Raw genomic sequence first — 15,465 nt, 5'->3', positions numbered from 1 at the left:
GGCAGTAGAAGGTTAAACCTCCGGTTCGAGTCCTGGCTGCTCGACTTCAGATCCAGCTCCCTGCTGATGGCCTGGGAAAGTGGTGGAAGATGGCCCAAGTGTTTGGGCCTCTGTACCTGCGTGGGAGACCCAGCAGAAGCTCCTGGCTCCTGGCTTTGGATTGGCCAAGCTCTGGCCACTGCAGCCACTTGGGGAGTCAACAAGCAGATGAAAGATCTCTCTCTCTGTCGGTAACTCTGACTCTCAAAAAATAAATAAATCTTAAAAAAACAAAAAAAAGGTAACAGTGGAAAAAAAAAAAAGAGTATCAGGGCTTGTGCTATGGCATAGTGGGTTAAGCCTCCACCTGCAGCATCAGCATCCAATATGGGTGCCAGTTTGTGTCCCCCTACTCCACTTCCAATCCAGCTCCCTGCTAATCCACTAGGAAGGCAGTGAGGACTGCCCAATTTCTTGGCCCCTGCACCCATGTGGGAGACCCAGATGAAACTCTGGCTCCTGGCTTTGGCTTGGCCCAGGCCTGACTGTTGTGGCCATTTGGGAAGAGAACCAATGGATGGAGGACCTCTTTCCCTCTATCTCTCCCTCTTTCTCTCTGTAATTCTGCCTTTCAAATAAATTAAATCTTTTTAAAGAGAGTATCTATTACTACCACTCTTTCTAAAAAAAATTTTTTTTTAAATTTACTTGAAAGGCAGAGTTAGAGAGAAAGAGAAAGAGAGCTCTTCCATCCACTAGGTCACTCCCCAAATGGCAGAAACTGCCAGAGCTGGACCGATCTAAAGCTAGGAGGCAGGAGCTTCTTCTGGGTCTTTCATGTGGGTGCAGGGGCCCAAGCACTTGGGTTATCCTCTGCTGCTTTCCAGCGCACATTAGCAGGGAGCTGGATTGGAAGTGAAGCAGCTGGGACTCGAACCAGTGCCCATATGGGATGCTGGTGCTGCAAGCGGCGGCTTTATCCACTACACCACGATGCTGACCCTGTTACCACTCTTGGTTAACTGTTTCAACAGCTCCAGGCTGTAATTAGATAAAAAATAAAGGGAATCAGGTTATAAAACTTTTAGCATCTACTATATCGAATAAAATAACAGGTCATTTCTTTATTACTTTTGGTACACTGGAAGAACAATTAACAATCAGAAATCGAAGTTTAACTTTTTTTAAAAGATTTATTTTATTTATTTGGAAGGCAGAGTTACAGAGAGAGGGAGGGAAATGCAGAGAGAGATCCTCCATTCACTGGTTCACTCCGTAAAAGGCCTCAATGGCCAGGGCCAGGCCAGACTGAAGCCAGGAGCCCAGAGTTTCTTTTGGGTCTCCCTCATGGCCCAAGCACTTGGGCCATTTTCTATTGCTTTCCTGGTCACATCAGCAGGAAGCTGGATTGGCAGCAGAGTAGCAGAACCATCAATCAGCACCCATATGGGATGCTGGCCTCACAGAAGGCAGCTTTACCCACTACACCACAACACCAGTCCTGGAAGTTTAACTCTTATTTTTTTCATTTTTTTAAAAAGAATTATTTTATTTATTTGAAAGACAGAGGTACAGAGGTAGAGTCACTGGTTCACTCTCCAAATGACTGCCAGAGCTGAGCTGATCTGAAGCCAGGAGTAAGGAGCTTCCTCCAGGTCCCCCACAAGGGTGCAGGGGCTTGGGCCATCTTCCACTGCCTTCCCAGGCCATAGCAGAGAGCTGGATCGGAAGAAGAGCAGCCAGGACTCAAACTGGTGCCCATATGGGATACTGGCGCTGCAGGCTGGGGCTTTAACCTGCTGTGCCACAGTGCCAGCCCCTGGAAGTTTAACTCTTAACATTAAATAACTGTGTGACTTTGGCCAAGAACTTAACATCTATTTGTCTTAGTTTCCTGGTTTGTAAAAACACAAATGAGAATCCACACCAACATTTGCAGCAATATCAGGAGGATTATGAAAGAATGTATAAAAAACATTAATTTGTTTTTAATTTTAAGAAAAGTTCAGGCATTTGGCAGAGCAGTTAAGATACTGTTTGGGATGCCCACGTCCCATACTGGAGCTGGCTAGATTCAAGTCCTGGCTCTGCTGCAGATTCCAGCTTCCATACTTTGGGAAGCAGCAGGTGATGTCTTAAGTACTGGAGTCCCTGCCACCCATGTATATAGTAGACCTGGACTGAGCTCTAGGCTCCTGGCTTCAGCCTAGCCCAGACCTGGCTACAGTGGGCACTGGGGGTGGGGGGGGGGTGAATCAGCAGATAGAAGGTCCCTATCTGTGTTTCTTTCTCTCACTGTCTCTGCTTTTCAAAAAAATTTTTAAGAAAATTAGAATTATGATTTTTGTTATAAAGATTTATTTATTGAAAGGCAGTTATAGAGAAAGGGAGAGATAGACCGAGAGAGAGAGAGAGCTCTTCCATCCACTAGTTCACTCCCCAAATGGCCAGGTCAGTCCAAACCCAGGAGCCAAGAATTCCCTGTGGGTCTCCACTGTCATGCATATGGGATGCCAGGGTCTCAGGTGGCAGTAGTTTAACCAGATGTGCCAAAACCAGCACTATGATTAGGACTTTTTTTTTTTTTTTTAAATAAAGATTAGTCCTCCTTCAAATATTCTGAATTACTACAGAAGCAGACCTCATGCCTGGTGGTACTTGCCTATTTTCTCAAAATAAGTTTTTAGGTTTTTTGGTTTTTTTTTTTTTTTTTTTTTGACAGGCAGAGTGGATAGTGAGAGAGAGAGACAGAGAGAAAGGTCTTCCTTTTTGCCGTTGGTTCACCCTCCAATGGCCGCTGCGGCCAGCACATTGCGCTGATCTGAAGCCAGGAGCCAGGTGCTTCTCCTGGTCTCCCATGCAGGTGCAGGGCCCAAGGACTTGGGCCATCCTCCACTGCCTTCCCGGGCCATAGCAGAGAGTTGGCCTGGAAGAGGGGCAACCGGGATAGAATCTGGCGCCCCAACCGGGACTAGAACCCGGTATGCCGGCGCTGCAAGGCGGAGGATTAGCCTGTTAAGCCACGGCACCGGCCAAGTTTTTAGTTTTTAATGACGACAGGCTACTGTATCAACTGTAACTGGCAGTTTCTGGCAAGGCTATAATCTTGTGTCAATACTTCTCTAAATTCAACATAAGTGATACATAAGGTTTTAACATAAGTAATAAAAAATTTACATAAAGGTGAGGTTTGTGAATATTGTGATAATTACAACTTACTCTTTTTTCCGACGACCATGGAAAAAACTGGCCCATTCAAAACATGTCTTTTTGCTTCCAACCCAAAAAATGGAGGGAATACCAACTATGAGAGCCATCAGATATTTCATCAGAAACAGAATCAGGTCTGGACGACTCATTTGAGTAACCTACAAGAAAGGAAACAAAGACATCTAAATATATAAAAAGAACTTTTTAAAAATAAAATATTTATTTATTTATTTGAAAGAGGGAGAGAGAGAGAGGGAGAGTCAGAGATCTTCCATCTGCTGGTTCATTCCCAAATGGCCACAACAGCCAGAGCTGAGCCGATCCAAAGGCAGGAGCCAGGAGCTTCTTCTGGGTCTCCCTCTACTGCTTTCTCAGGCACATTAGCAGAGAGCTGGATTGGAAGTGGAGGAGCCAGAGCTCGAACCAGAGCCTATATGGGATGACGGTACTGCAAGCAGTGACTTTACCCGCTATACCACAGCATCGGTCCTGTCAGATAAGTTTTTAAAAAAAGTTTCTTCGTATTGCAGGTCAAGCTTAATTACTCTTGCCCACAGTGTTATCTATATGACTGCAATTATTACCTTAAATTCTGAAGACTTCTTTGATTCAGGACATAATCAATTTTTTAAAGTATTTCTTTTGTGCTACAATAAAATATATACTCTCTATTTGTTGAACACCAAATATTTATATGTATTAGACAAAATTTATTACTTGTCTTGTTCAAATCTTCTCGATACGTGGCTATTTACTTATCAATTTTAATAAAAACATGCCAAGATCAACCACATGACTACAAACTTGTCAATTCTCTTTCTGATTCCATCAGTTTTGACTTTCAAGTCTGTTAGATGTATGAAAGTTTAAGAATGCTTGGGGTCTGTACTGTGGCGTAGTGGGTAAAGTTGCCACCTGCAGTGCTGGCATCCCATATGGGCACCAGTTCGAGTGCCGGCTGCTCCCCTTCCTATCGAGCTCTATGCTATGGCCTGGGAAAGCAGTAGAAGATGGCCAAGTCGTTGGGCCCCTGTACCCGGAAGAAGCTCCTGTCTCTTGCCTTCAGATTGGCACAGCTCCAACCACTGCCGCCAACTGGAGAGGGAACCAGCGGATGGAAGACCTCTCTCTTTCTCTCTCTCTGCCTCTCCTTTTCTAACTCTTTCAAATAAATAAATCTTTTTTTTTTTTTAAAAAAAAGAATGCTTGAGCTACTCACTTTAACAATGTTCGTTACCTGAAACTGTATTTTGTCTAACATTAATACAGCCACATGAACTTTTTTCTTCCCCATCCTAGAATATTTTCAAGGATATCTTTTTTGTTTATCATTGTAGTTCTACTTGAGTTTGCTGTACTTCTTTTAAGAAGTATATAGTTCACCCCACTAAAATTAAAACTCCATGAAGATATAGCTATAAATAAAAAAAAAGTTAATACAGAAACAGCACAAATAGAGCCAAACTAAAAGAACCTTAAGATTATTTTGCTCAATTCCATGCAGATAAACTTGAAAATTAATGGAAACAAAGGAGAATGTGTTTTAACAAAACTGACTCAAGAAAACATAGAAAAGTTAAGCATGTAAGAGTTAAAGCTGTCAAAGTGTCACTTTTTCCCAAAAAGCCTGAGACCCAGAAGTTTCATAGGAAAGTTCTAATTAGCCTCAAAAATATGTAATTCCAACGTGTCCTAAAACAGAGAAAATCAAATTCTTTATATACAACAGGCATAAAATTATACTAACTCAACAGAGTCCATGAAATAAAACTATATATGTCGGGGCCCGCGCTGTAGTGTAGTGGGTGGGGCCACAGCCCGTGGTGCCAGCAACCTATATAGGTGCCAGTTCACATCCGGGCTGCTCCTCTTCCAATCCAGCTCTCTGCCATGGCCTGGGAAAGCAGTTGAAGATGACCTAAGTCCTTGGGCCCCTGTACCCACATGGGAGACCCGGAGGAAGCTCCTGGCTCCTGGCTTTAGATGGACCCAGCTCCGGCCATTGTGGTCATCTGGGGAGTGAACCAGTGGATGGAAGACCTCTTTTTTCTCTCTCTCTCTTTGCCTCTGCCTCTCTGTAACTCTGCCTTTCAAATAAATAAACAAATCTTTAAAAAACAAAAAACAATATACTAGGACCAAATACAGGAATGCAAGGATGGCTCAATAGTAAATTTATTTATAAATTTGATATATTATTGGACCAAAGGAAAACATGATCATCTTTGTAAATGCCAAAAAAACCTTTTGATAAATTTATTTTTATTGTTTTTTTTTTAAAAGATTTATTTTATTTATTTGAAAGACAGAGTTAGAGAGAGAGGTAGAGACAGACAGACAGGTCTTTCATCCACTGGTTCACTCCCTAGATGGCCGCAATGACTAAGAACTGCGCAGATCCAAAGCCAGGAGCCAGGAGATTCTTCCGGGTCTCCCACGTGGGTGCAGCGGCCCCAGGATTTGGGCCATCTTCTACTGCTTTCCCAGGCCATAGCAGAGAGCTGGATCGGAAGTGGAGCAGTTGGACTAGAACCACAATGGCTGGAGCTGTGCCAATCTGAAGCCAGGAGCCAGGAACTTCTTCCGGGTCTCCCATGCGGTTGCATGTGCCCAAGACTTGGGCCATCTTCTACTGCTATCTCAGGCCATAGCAGAGAGCTGGATTGGAAGAGGAGCAGCCGGGACTAGAATGGGCAGCCACATGGGATGCCAGAGCTTCAGGCCAGGGCATTAACCCACTGCGCCATGGTGCTGGTCCCTTGATAAATTTAAATAGCCTTTTTTTTTTCAAACATTGTAATAAAATTCAAATAATGTCAGTATACAAAATATATTTATCTTATTCTAAAAGTCAAGATCACGTTTAATGGGAAAGCCAGAAGCCACCAGAAATATTATCATTAAAACTGGGGTATAAGAAGAGTATTTATGGCCATTCCTCCTAATTAATTATGTTTCAACAGCGCCATCCAGTTGGAAACTGTACAAAAGAAATAAATTATGCTTACTAAAATTAGAAAGGAGAGGTAACGTGATATTATTTCTAAGTGACAATTGTATACCTGGAAAAACTAAGGGAATAAAGTAAAAACTACTATAAATCATAAGCAAGGTGACTAGGAAGAAAATAAAATACAAAAATAATTTCCGGGGCTGGTGCCATGGCTTACTAGATTAATCATCCGCCTGTGGCGCCGGCATCCCATCTGGGCGTCAGTTCTATTCCCAGTTGGGGCACTGGATTCTGTCCTGGTTGCTCCTCTTCCAGTCCAGCTCTCTGCTGTGGCCCAGGAGGGCAGTGGAGGATGGCCCAAGTGCTTGGGCCCTCTCACTAACTCTACCTGTCAAAAAAAAAAATTACTTCCACATTATAAGAAGAGGAAATTTGGACAGACAGATACCAGGGATATGCATATACAGAGAATGTGAGGGCAGCCATCTGCAAGCCAAGAAGAGAGACTTCAGAGGAAACCAATACTACCTGTACTTTCATTTTGGACTCCCAGCCTCCAGAAGTATGAGTAAATGAATTTGTTATTTAAGATAACACAGTCTGTGTTGGGCCATCCTCCACGACACTCCCAGGCCACAGCAGAGAGCTGGCCTGGAAGAGGGGCAACCAGGACAGAATCCGGTGCCCCAACTGGGACTAGAAAACGGTGTGCCGGCGCCACAGGAGGAGGATTAGCCTAGTGAGCTGCGGCGCCAGCCCTAACACAGTTCTAATCATTATAGCTTAATGATATGTTTCTCTTCTCTTTCAGGATTTCTCTTTTTATAACTTGCTTATTTTTCTATATAAACTTTAGAATCACATTGTCTAATTCCCATATATTAATGTTGGTATTTTGTTGGAGTTTTGGCATTGTATTAACTTTAATAACAAAACCCATGAGAATCTGTATTTTTTTTTTTTTTATAGAGTTAGACAGTGAGAGAGACAGACAGAAAGGTCTTCCTTCCATTGGTTCACCCCCCAAATGTCCGCCATGGCTGGAGCTATTCCAATCTGAAGCCAGGAGCCAGGTGCTTCCTCCTGGTCTCCCATGGGGGTGCAGGCGCCCAAGCACTTGGCCCTCCTCACTGCCTTCCCGGGGCCACAGCTCTGGCCGTAGAGGCCATTTGGAGGGTGAACCAACGGAAAAGCAAGACCTTTCTCTCTGTCTCTCTCTCTCATTGTCCACTCTGCCTGTCAAAAAAGAAAAAAAAGGAAACTATAAGGTTCTAGCTGAAAAATGTTATACCCTCAGAATGAGAAAAATGACTTTCTAACAATGATACAAAGTCTAGAAGCCACCAAAGTAGAGATAAATGTGACTACACAAAACTCCACATTTCTGCAAAAAAAAAAAAAAAAAAAAAAAAAAAAAAAAGTCGTAACTTCCATTAACAATGGCCAAGACAACAAAAGAACTCCCATAAGATTGTTGCAAATCATATAAAGAGGTCCATCTCAATAATAAAGAAATAACTTTTTTTTAAAAAATATTTATTTATGTATTGAAAGGCAGAGTTACAGAAAGAGCGAGACAGAGAGAGAGAGCGAGAGCTTCCATCAGCTGGTCTATTCACTCCCCAAATGGCCACAATGGCTGGAGTTGGGCCAGTCTGATGCCAGGAACCAGGAGTTTTCTTCCAGGTCTCCCACAAGGGTATAGGGGCCCAAGCACTTGGGCTGTCCTCTGCTGCTTTCCCAGGAACATTAGCAGGGAGCTGGATGGAAAGTGGAACAGCTGGGACTCGAACCGGCACCCATAAGGGATACTGGCACCTCAGGCCTGCTACATATGCCACTGAGCTGACTGCTGAATAAAGAACTTTTATAATCAAGGGCTTGTGTTGTGCCACAATGGGTTAAACCTCCACCGTGATGTCAGCACCCCATGTGAGCACAGGAGGATGGCCCAAGTATCTGGGCTCCTGCCACTCACACAGGAGACTGGATGGACTTTCAGGGTCCTGGCTTCAGCCTGGCTCAGCCTCAGCAGTTCAAGACTACTGTCTCTCCTTCTGTCTCTGTAGCTCTGTCTTTCAAATAAATCCATAAATCTTTCAAACCAAATAAAAAAAAAACCTCTTAATTAAGTAGAAGTCTTTAATACAAAGAAAAATGGGCAAAAGATATGGATCATTTTCAGAAAAAAATAGAAAAGCCCAAATCAGTAAAATTATATGGAGCTTCTATTTCTTAACCTATCAGTAAGAAACAAATGTCTGATACTATATTGTGTAGGGAAATGGATACTTTCATATATTGGTATCTTAGTCCATTTTCTACAGCCATAAATGAATACCTTAGACTCAGTATTTTAGAAAGAAAAAAGGTTTAATCAGCTCACAGTTCTAATGGCTGGGAAATTCATTTGAGTGGTTGTATCTGGCAAGGTCAGGCATCTGTCTAACGTCTTGCTGGGTTAGACACGTGGAAGGCATCACACAGCTTAACTCATGGCTCTCCTACTCTTCTTATGAAACCACAGTCCCATAGGATTAGCACTTCACTCTTACAGCCTCATTCAACCTTAATTACCTCCCAAAGGTCCTACCTCCAAATATCAGGGTCAGATTAAGTCTCTATCCTCTTAATGCTTCACACAATGGGGATTATATTTCAACATTAGCTTTGGTGGGACCAAACAATATCAATTAGGGATGGGAATGTAAATTTATAAACCAATAAAAAGGACAATTTGGCAATATCTATTAAAATTATACCCTCTGGGCCGGCACCATGGCTCAACAGGCTAATCCTCCGCCTTGCGGCGCCGGCACACCGGGTTCTAGTCCTGGTCGGGGCGCTGGATTCTGTCCCGGTTGCCCCTCTTCCAGGCCAACTCTCTGCTATGGCCCGGGAGTGCAGTGGAGGATGGCCCAAGTGCTTGGGCCCTGCACCCCATGGGAGACCAGGATAAGTACCTGGCTCCTGGCTTCGGATCAGCGCGGTGCGCCGGCCGCAGCGCGCCAGCCACAGCGGCCATTGGAGGGTGAACCAACGGCAAAAGGAAGACCTTTCTCTCTGTCCCTCTCTCTCACTATCTACTCTGCCTGTCAAAAAAAAAAAAAAAATTATACCCTTTGACCAAGCAATTATTTTAAAATTTATGCTAGATATATGTAACATGATGTATGATATATGTGTAAGTATTGTTTGCAATAGTAAAATATTAAAAACAATATGATTTATCCAGTCAATGGAATGTTATGAAGGCCTAACAAGATACAGAGAAAGTGCTTTTTTTTTTAAGGTATTGAGCTCCCAGATATATTGCTAAATGACAAAAGCAAGGTAGGAAAAGTGCATATGATAGCTAGCATTTGAGTAAAAAGGAGGGAGAAAAAGAAAATACCTGCTTGTCCAAGGTACTTTAAAAAGTGCATGAAAAATAGAATTAAAAGATAAAGATTTTTCTATCTGTGCACACAAGAGGTCTTCAAAAAGTTTGTGAAAATGCATACTAAGAAAAAACTGTGCATGGAAACAGACATGTTTTAATTCCACTTCCCACAAACTGTTTCGAAGATTCCTCATTTGTACATGCACATATCTGAAAGGATATACAAATTCCTTATAATATTCCAAGGTCCCCTTGAGGAGGGCCACTGGGGAATTGGAAAATACAAATAAGGACAGAAGGAAGACCTTTCTACATACTTCTATAGCTTTTGGGTTTTGAATAATGTGAATATATTATGTACTTAAAATTCTTAAGGCTGAAAAACAGAGGATTTAATTATTTTCAAAGCATGAACATTCCAAACATAAAAACAAGTGCTTCTAGGGGTACTAGGAAACACTTTCACTGTTGAAAGGCAGTATAAATTGATATTATTTTACTGGTCTATAGTCTTGGAACATTTGGAACACAAAAATTTAAATGTGCAGTCAGCTTGATCAAGCAATTCCATTTTTTTAAATTGCCCCACACATTTATTTTCTTTGCTCTACAATGTTCTAATTTTAATATTTTTTTCCTTTTAAATTTCTTATAGAATGCTTTTATTTGGTAAATATAAATTTCATAAGTACAACTTTTGGATTATTGCAGTTCTTCCCCCCACCCCCAAACCATCCCACCTCCAACTTCCTCTCCCATCCCATTCTTTATTAAGATTCAATTTAATTATCTTTATATACAGAAGATCAACTCTATACTAAGTAAAGACTTCAACAGTTTGCACCCACAGACACACAAAGTATAAAGTACTGTTTGAAGACTAGTTTTACCGTTAATTCTCATAGTACAACACATTAAGGACAGAGATCCTATATGGGGAGTAAGTGCACAGTGACTCCTGTTGTTGATTTAGCAATTGATACTCTTATTTACAACGTTGGTGATCACCTGAGGCTCTTGTCATGAGCTGCCAAGGCTATGGAAGCCTCTTGAGTCCACAAACTCTGACGTTATTTAGACAAGGCCATAATCTAAGTGGAAGTTCTCTCCTCCATTCAGAGAAAGGTACCTCCTTCTTTGATGCCCTTCTTTCCACTGGGATCTCACTCACACAGATCTTTCCTGTAGGTCATCTTTTGCCACAGTGTCTCGGCTTTCCATGCCTGAATTGCTCTCATGGGCTTTTTAGCCAGATGCAAAATTTTAGCCAGATCTTAAAATTCCATTTTAAGAAATATGAGGTTTAAGAAATATGAGGGCACTTTAAGAAGTTCATGGAAAATGGAACAAAAAAATGTTTATTCTTTTTTTTTAAAGGCTTGGGATCAGCGCTGTGGAGCAGTGGGTTAAGCCAGCATCTGCAGCATATGGGTGTCGGTTTGTGTCCCGGATGCTCCACAATTTATTTTTTTTAAATTATTTGACTGGTAGAGTTAGTGAGAGAGAGAGACAGAGAGAAAGGTCTTCCTTCCATTGGTTCACTCCCCAAATGGCTGCCACGGCCGGTGCTGCGCTGATCCGAAGCCAGGAGCCAGGTGCTTCTTCCTGGTCTCCCACGTGGGTGCAGGGGCCCAAACACTTGGGTCATCCTCCACTGCCCTCCCAGGCCACAGCAGAGAGCTGGACTGGAAGAGGAGCAACTGGGACTAGAACCCGGTACCCATATGGGATGCCGGCGCCACAGGTGGAGGATTAGCCAAGTGAGCCACAGCACCAGCCCCCGGATGCTCCACTTCTGATCCAACTCCCTGCTAATGTGCCTAGGAAAGCAGTGGAAGATGGCCTAAGCGCTTGGGCCCCTGTACCCGCATGGGAGACCAGAAGAAGGTCCTAGCTCTTGGCTTTTGCCTGGCCCAGCCCTGGCTATCATGGCTATTTGGGTATTTAGCCAGTGGATAGAAGATCTCTCTCTCTCTCTCAAACTCTTTCCAATAAATAAATCTTTTTAAAAAAAAAAAAAAGTTTAAAATTCCTTAATTTTTTATTTGTGGTACCACAAATACCTGATGTAATGAAAAGACAAAGCTACAACAGATAAACATCTAGTTGACACTACACTGCATTCATCAACAGCTGCACTTTTTGCAAACTGTGGCTATGACAGTGTTGAATGAGTAAGGTTTCCTGTTTAAGTTGCAGTAACTTTTCTGACTACGGATCATTGTTCATTCTATGACAGAATTTTACAGCTCCTCTAAATGCATTTGGGAAGACTGTCTCAAAGTAACCTGCAGCTTTCCTGACAACTCCTCACTCCCCACTCCCTCTCTCCTGCTAAAAACTGTAGCCCTTTCTGCTGTTTTTAGAATCTTGTTACCATGTCCACCACTCGCACCATCAGATCCATAACTACCACCAAAGTGACTGTCTAAGATTGCTCCATTAAAACTACTCCCTTTCATGGGTCCATAATTTGACTGCTGTTCTCCATTATAATTTCCAAAATCACTGTGGTTTCCACCACCACCATAGTTATTGCCAAAATTTTCTCCTTTATTTTAACTCCCTCCTACTCCATCCAATCCACTGCCTTGGTTTCCATATCCTGGTCTACTACTACCACAGCCTCCTCTGCTACTTTAACCAGGACCACCTGATTGCCACCATCACCTCCTCTGTAACTTCCTCTGCTTCTACCACCCCCACCACAATTCCTCTTCCACCAAAGTTTACACCACAGACAAAATTCCCATCATTATCTCCAAAGTTTCCTCCACAACCCATATGTTACCAGATACACCTCGATAGCCTCTTGGTGATCTAGCAACAGACTGAATTTCTTTTTTAGAAAAGGCCTTTTGCACTTAACAACCATGTCCATTGATACTGTGGTATTTCTTTCTTTCTTTTAAAGATTTATTTGAAAGTCAGACTTACACAGACGGAGGAGAGGCAGAGAGAGAGAGAGAGAGAGAGAGAGAGAGAGAGAGAAAGAGAGAGATCCTCCATCTGCTGGTTCACTCCCCAATTGGCAGCAAGAGCTGGAGCTGTGCCCATCTGAAGCCAGGAGCCAGGAGCTTCTTCCGCGTCTCCCACGTGGGTGCAAGGCCCCAAGGACTTGGGCCATCTTCTACTGCTTTCCCAGGCCACATCAGAGAGCTGGATGGGAAATAGAGCAGCCAGGACTCGAACCAGTGCCCATTTGGGATACTGGCACTGCAGGCAGTGGCTCTACCTGCTATGCCACAGCGCCGGCCCCATGTGGTATTTCTGAACAACAATTTTTAATCAACTGAATCATAATCATCAAAAGTTACAAAGCAAATCCTCTTTTTCCCACTCTGCCTGTCTTCCATAACTTTTATGTTTCAATCTTGCCATACTTCTCAAAGTAGTCTCTTAAATTATATTCTTTAGTATCCTTAACACTACCAACAAAAATCCCCCTCCCTGTTAGATGGCACCAGGCTTTACCAAATCCTCTATACAAGTAACTCACTGGTTCCACCACACCCATTATCTTGTGTAGTTGAGCACACACTGCTGCCTCTACCTCTTCAACATTAGAACAAGTCACAAAACCAAAGTCCCAGGAACATTTTGTTTGGGGCGGGGGGTTCTCTCATCACACAATCTATAAGTGTGCCTCTTTCTAAAAACGCTCTCAAACTTTCATCTCTAGTTTCAAAGCTCAGACCACCAATAAGCAGTTTTCTCAACTGCTCTGGTTCCTTTGGATCATGGCCCTCCATTTTGAGCCTGGACTCACATCTTCTAATAAGTTTATTCTGATACAAAAAAGTTCGAATCCAGGTATCCTCATATATCTAAAAGAAATAATAGGCCAATAATAGGAGATTGTTCAAACAAATTATTGTATGCCCAAATAACCCATCAAAGAGAAGATAGATGTGCTAGTAAATGTTATACAGCTGGCTCTTTGGGTGGATGGAAGCCATGGTTTGCATTTGCCAACTTCTTGTGGACATTTTAAAGTTACCAATGTGACATTCCTGAATATGGACTCCTGGAGAGCTTCATGTAGCTTCCTCTTTTGAACCTGTGTGAACCAGCTCCAGCACATAACTAGGTATAAACTAATATGCCAAACATAATCAAATTCATTTATATTTTAATAGTACAGATGATATCTATAACATTATTTAAACACATTGTCATGTGTCACTTAATGACAGGATAATTGCATTGTTAGGTGATTTTGTTGTGTGATCATGGAGTGTATTTACACAAACCTATATGGTACAGCCTACTTTACATACAGGTTATATGGTATAACTTATTGTTCCTAGGCTACAAACTGGTACAGCAGTTACAGTAGCAAATACTGTAGGCAACTGTAACACATAGTTTTTGTGTAGGTAAACATAGAAAAGGTACAATAAATATATGCTATATTAGATAAAAATGGTGCCCCTGTAGACAGCACTTACCATGAATGAAGCTTGCAAGACTGGAAGTTGCTCTGAGTGAGTCACTGAGCAAGTGGACAGTGAATGTGAAGACCTAGGACATTACCATACACTACTGTAGACTTTATGAGCAGTACACTTAGGCTACACTAAGCTCAGAAAAAATATTTTATTTCTTCAATAAGTTAACCTTAGCTTAGTATAACTTTCTATACTTTTGAATTTTTTAAACTCTGTGACTCTTTTGTAATAATATAGCTTAAAACACATACTGTATTACTCTATAAAAATATTTTCTTTATATCTTTATAAGCTTTTATTCTATTAAATCTGTTTTGCTTTTTTTACTTTGAATCCTCTCAAAGTCACGAATTGCTTGAGCTTCTTCTAGATGCCAAATGGCATCTTGGCATTTACTTGGTGAATTCCTACAAGCCCAAACAAGGTTCTTGATGCAGTCATAGATGTTGTAATCCTTCCATAATTGCATCAATGTCTTCTCAGTATTTTTCTCAGTTCCAACAATGGCCTGGGCAAAGATTCTCCTCAGGTAGTTGGTCTTCTATAACTCCCTCATCCACTGGTTAGATCAAAGAGGTGATGTTTTCAAGGAGAAATACCATTGTGCTGTTGGCATAAAGACATGGGGCCTGGAGGTTAAGACACAGTTAGGACATCTGTGTCCCATCTGAATGCCTGGGTTTGATATCTGGCTCCAGTTCCAGACTGCAATTTTCTGACAACACAGATCCTCGAAGGCAGGGGTGATGGCCTAAGTAACTGGGTTCCTACCACCCATGTCAGGGTCCTAGACTGAGTCCTGGTTCCTGGATTTAACCCAGCCCATTCCTGGTAGTTGTGGGCACACAGGGGAGTGGACCAGTGGATGGGAGATCTATGTGTCTTTTAAATAATTTTTATAAAGATTTATTTACTTAAAAGGCAGAGTTAGAGCAGGAGGGAGGGAGGGAGGGTGGGAGAAGGAGAGGGAGAGGGAGAAGGAGAGGGAGAGAGGTAGAGAGGTAGAGAGGTAGAGAGGTAGAGAGAGAGAGAGAGATCTTCCATCTGCTGGTTCATGCCCCAAATGGCTACAATGTCCAGGGCTAGGCCAGGCCAAGCCAGGAGCCAGGAGCTTCTTCCAGGTCTCCCACACAGGTGCAGGGGCCCCAGCACTTGGGCCATCCTCTGCTGCATTCCCAGGTGCACCAGCAGGGGGCGGGATCAGAAGTGAAGCAGCTGGGACTCAACCAATGCCCATATGGGATGCTGGTATCCCAGGTAACAACTTTACCTGCTATGCCACGATGCCATCCCCTCTCAAAAAAATTTTAACCTTAAGCAAACTGGGTATAGAAGAAACATTGCTCAACAAAGTCAAGACAATTAATGACAAGCCCACAGCCAGCATGTTATTAAATGGGGAAAAGTTGGAAGCATTTTCACTAAGATCTAGAACCAGACAAGGATGCCCACTTTCACCACTGCTATTCAATATCCTGGAAATTTTAGCG

At 42.5% G+C, this 15,465-nt stretch overlaps 1 protein-coding gene across 2 annotated transcripts in view; it reads right to left on the bottom strand.

Moving 5' to 3' along the window:
• The window catches only part of FZD3 (frizzled class receptor 3), a 91,508-nt gene that overhangs the window by 14,854 nt on the left and 61,189 nt on the right, over positions 1-15,465 (bottom strand). For both annotated transcript variants that reach the window (XM_062213471.1, XM_062213470.1), the window contains exon 5: positions 3,199-3,347. In XM_062213471.1, coding sequence (XP_062069455.1) covers positions 3,199-3,347 — 149 coding nt within the window. The remainder of the gene's footprint in view (positions 1-3,198; positions 3,348-15,465) is intronic.

This window comes from Lepus europaeus, chromosome 16, assembly GCF_033115175.1.
Source record: "Lepus europaeus isolate LE1 chromosome 16, mLepTim1.pri, whole genome shotgun sequence".
NCBI lineage: Eukaryota > Metazoa > Chordata > Mammalia > Lagomorpha > Leporidae > Lepus > Lepus europaeus.
Note: the sequence above shows the minus strand (reverse complement) of the source record. Positions and strands in the feature narration are given on the sequence as shown.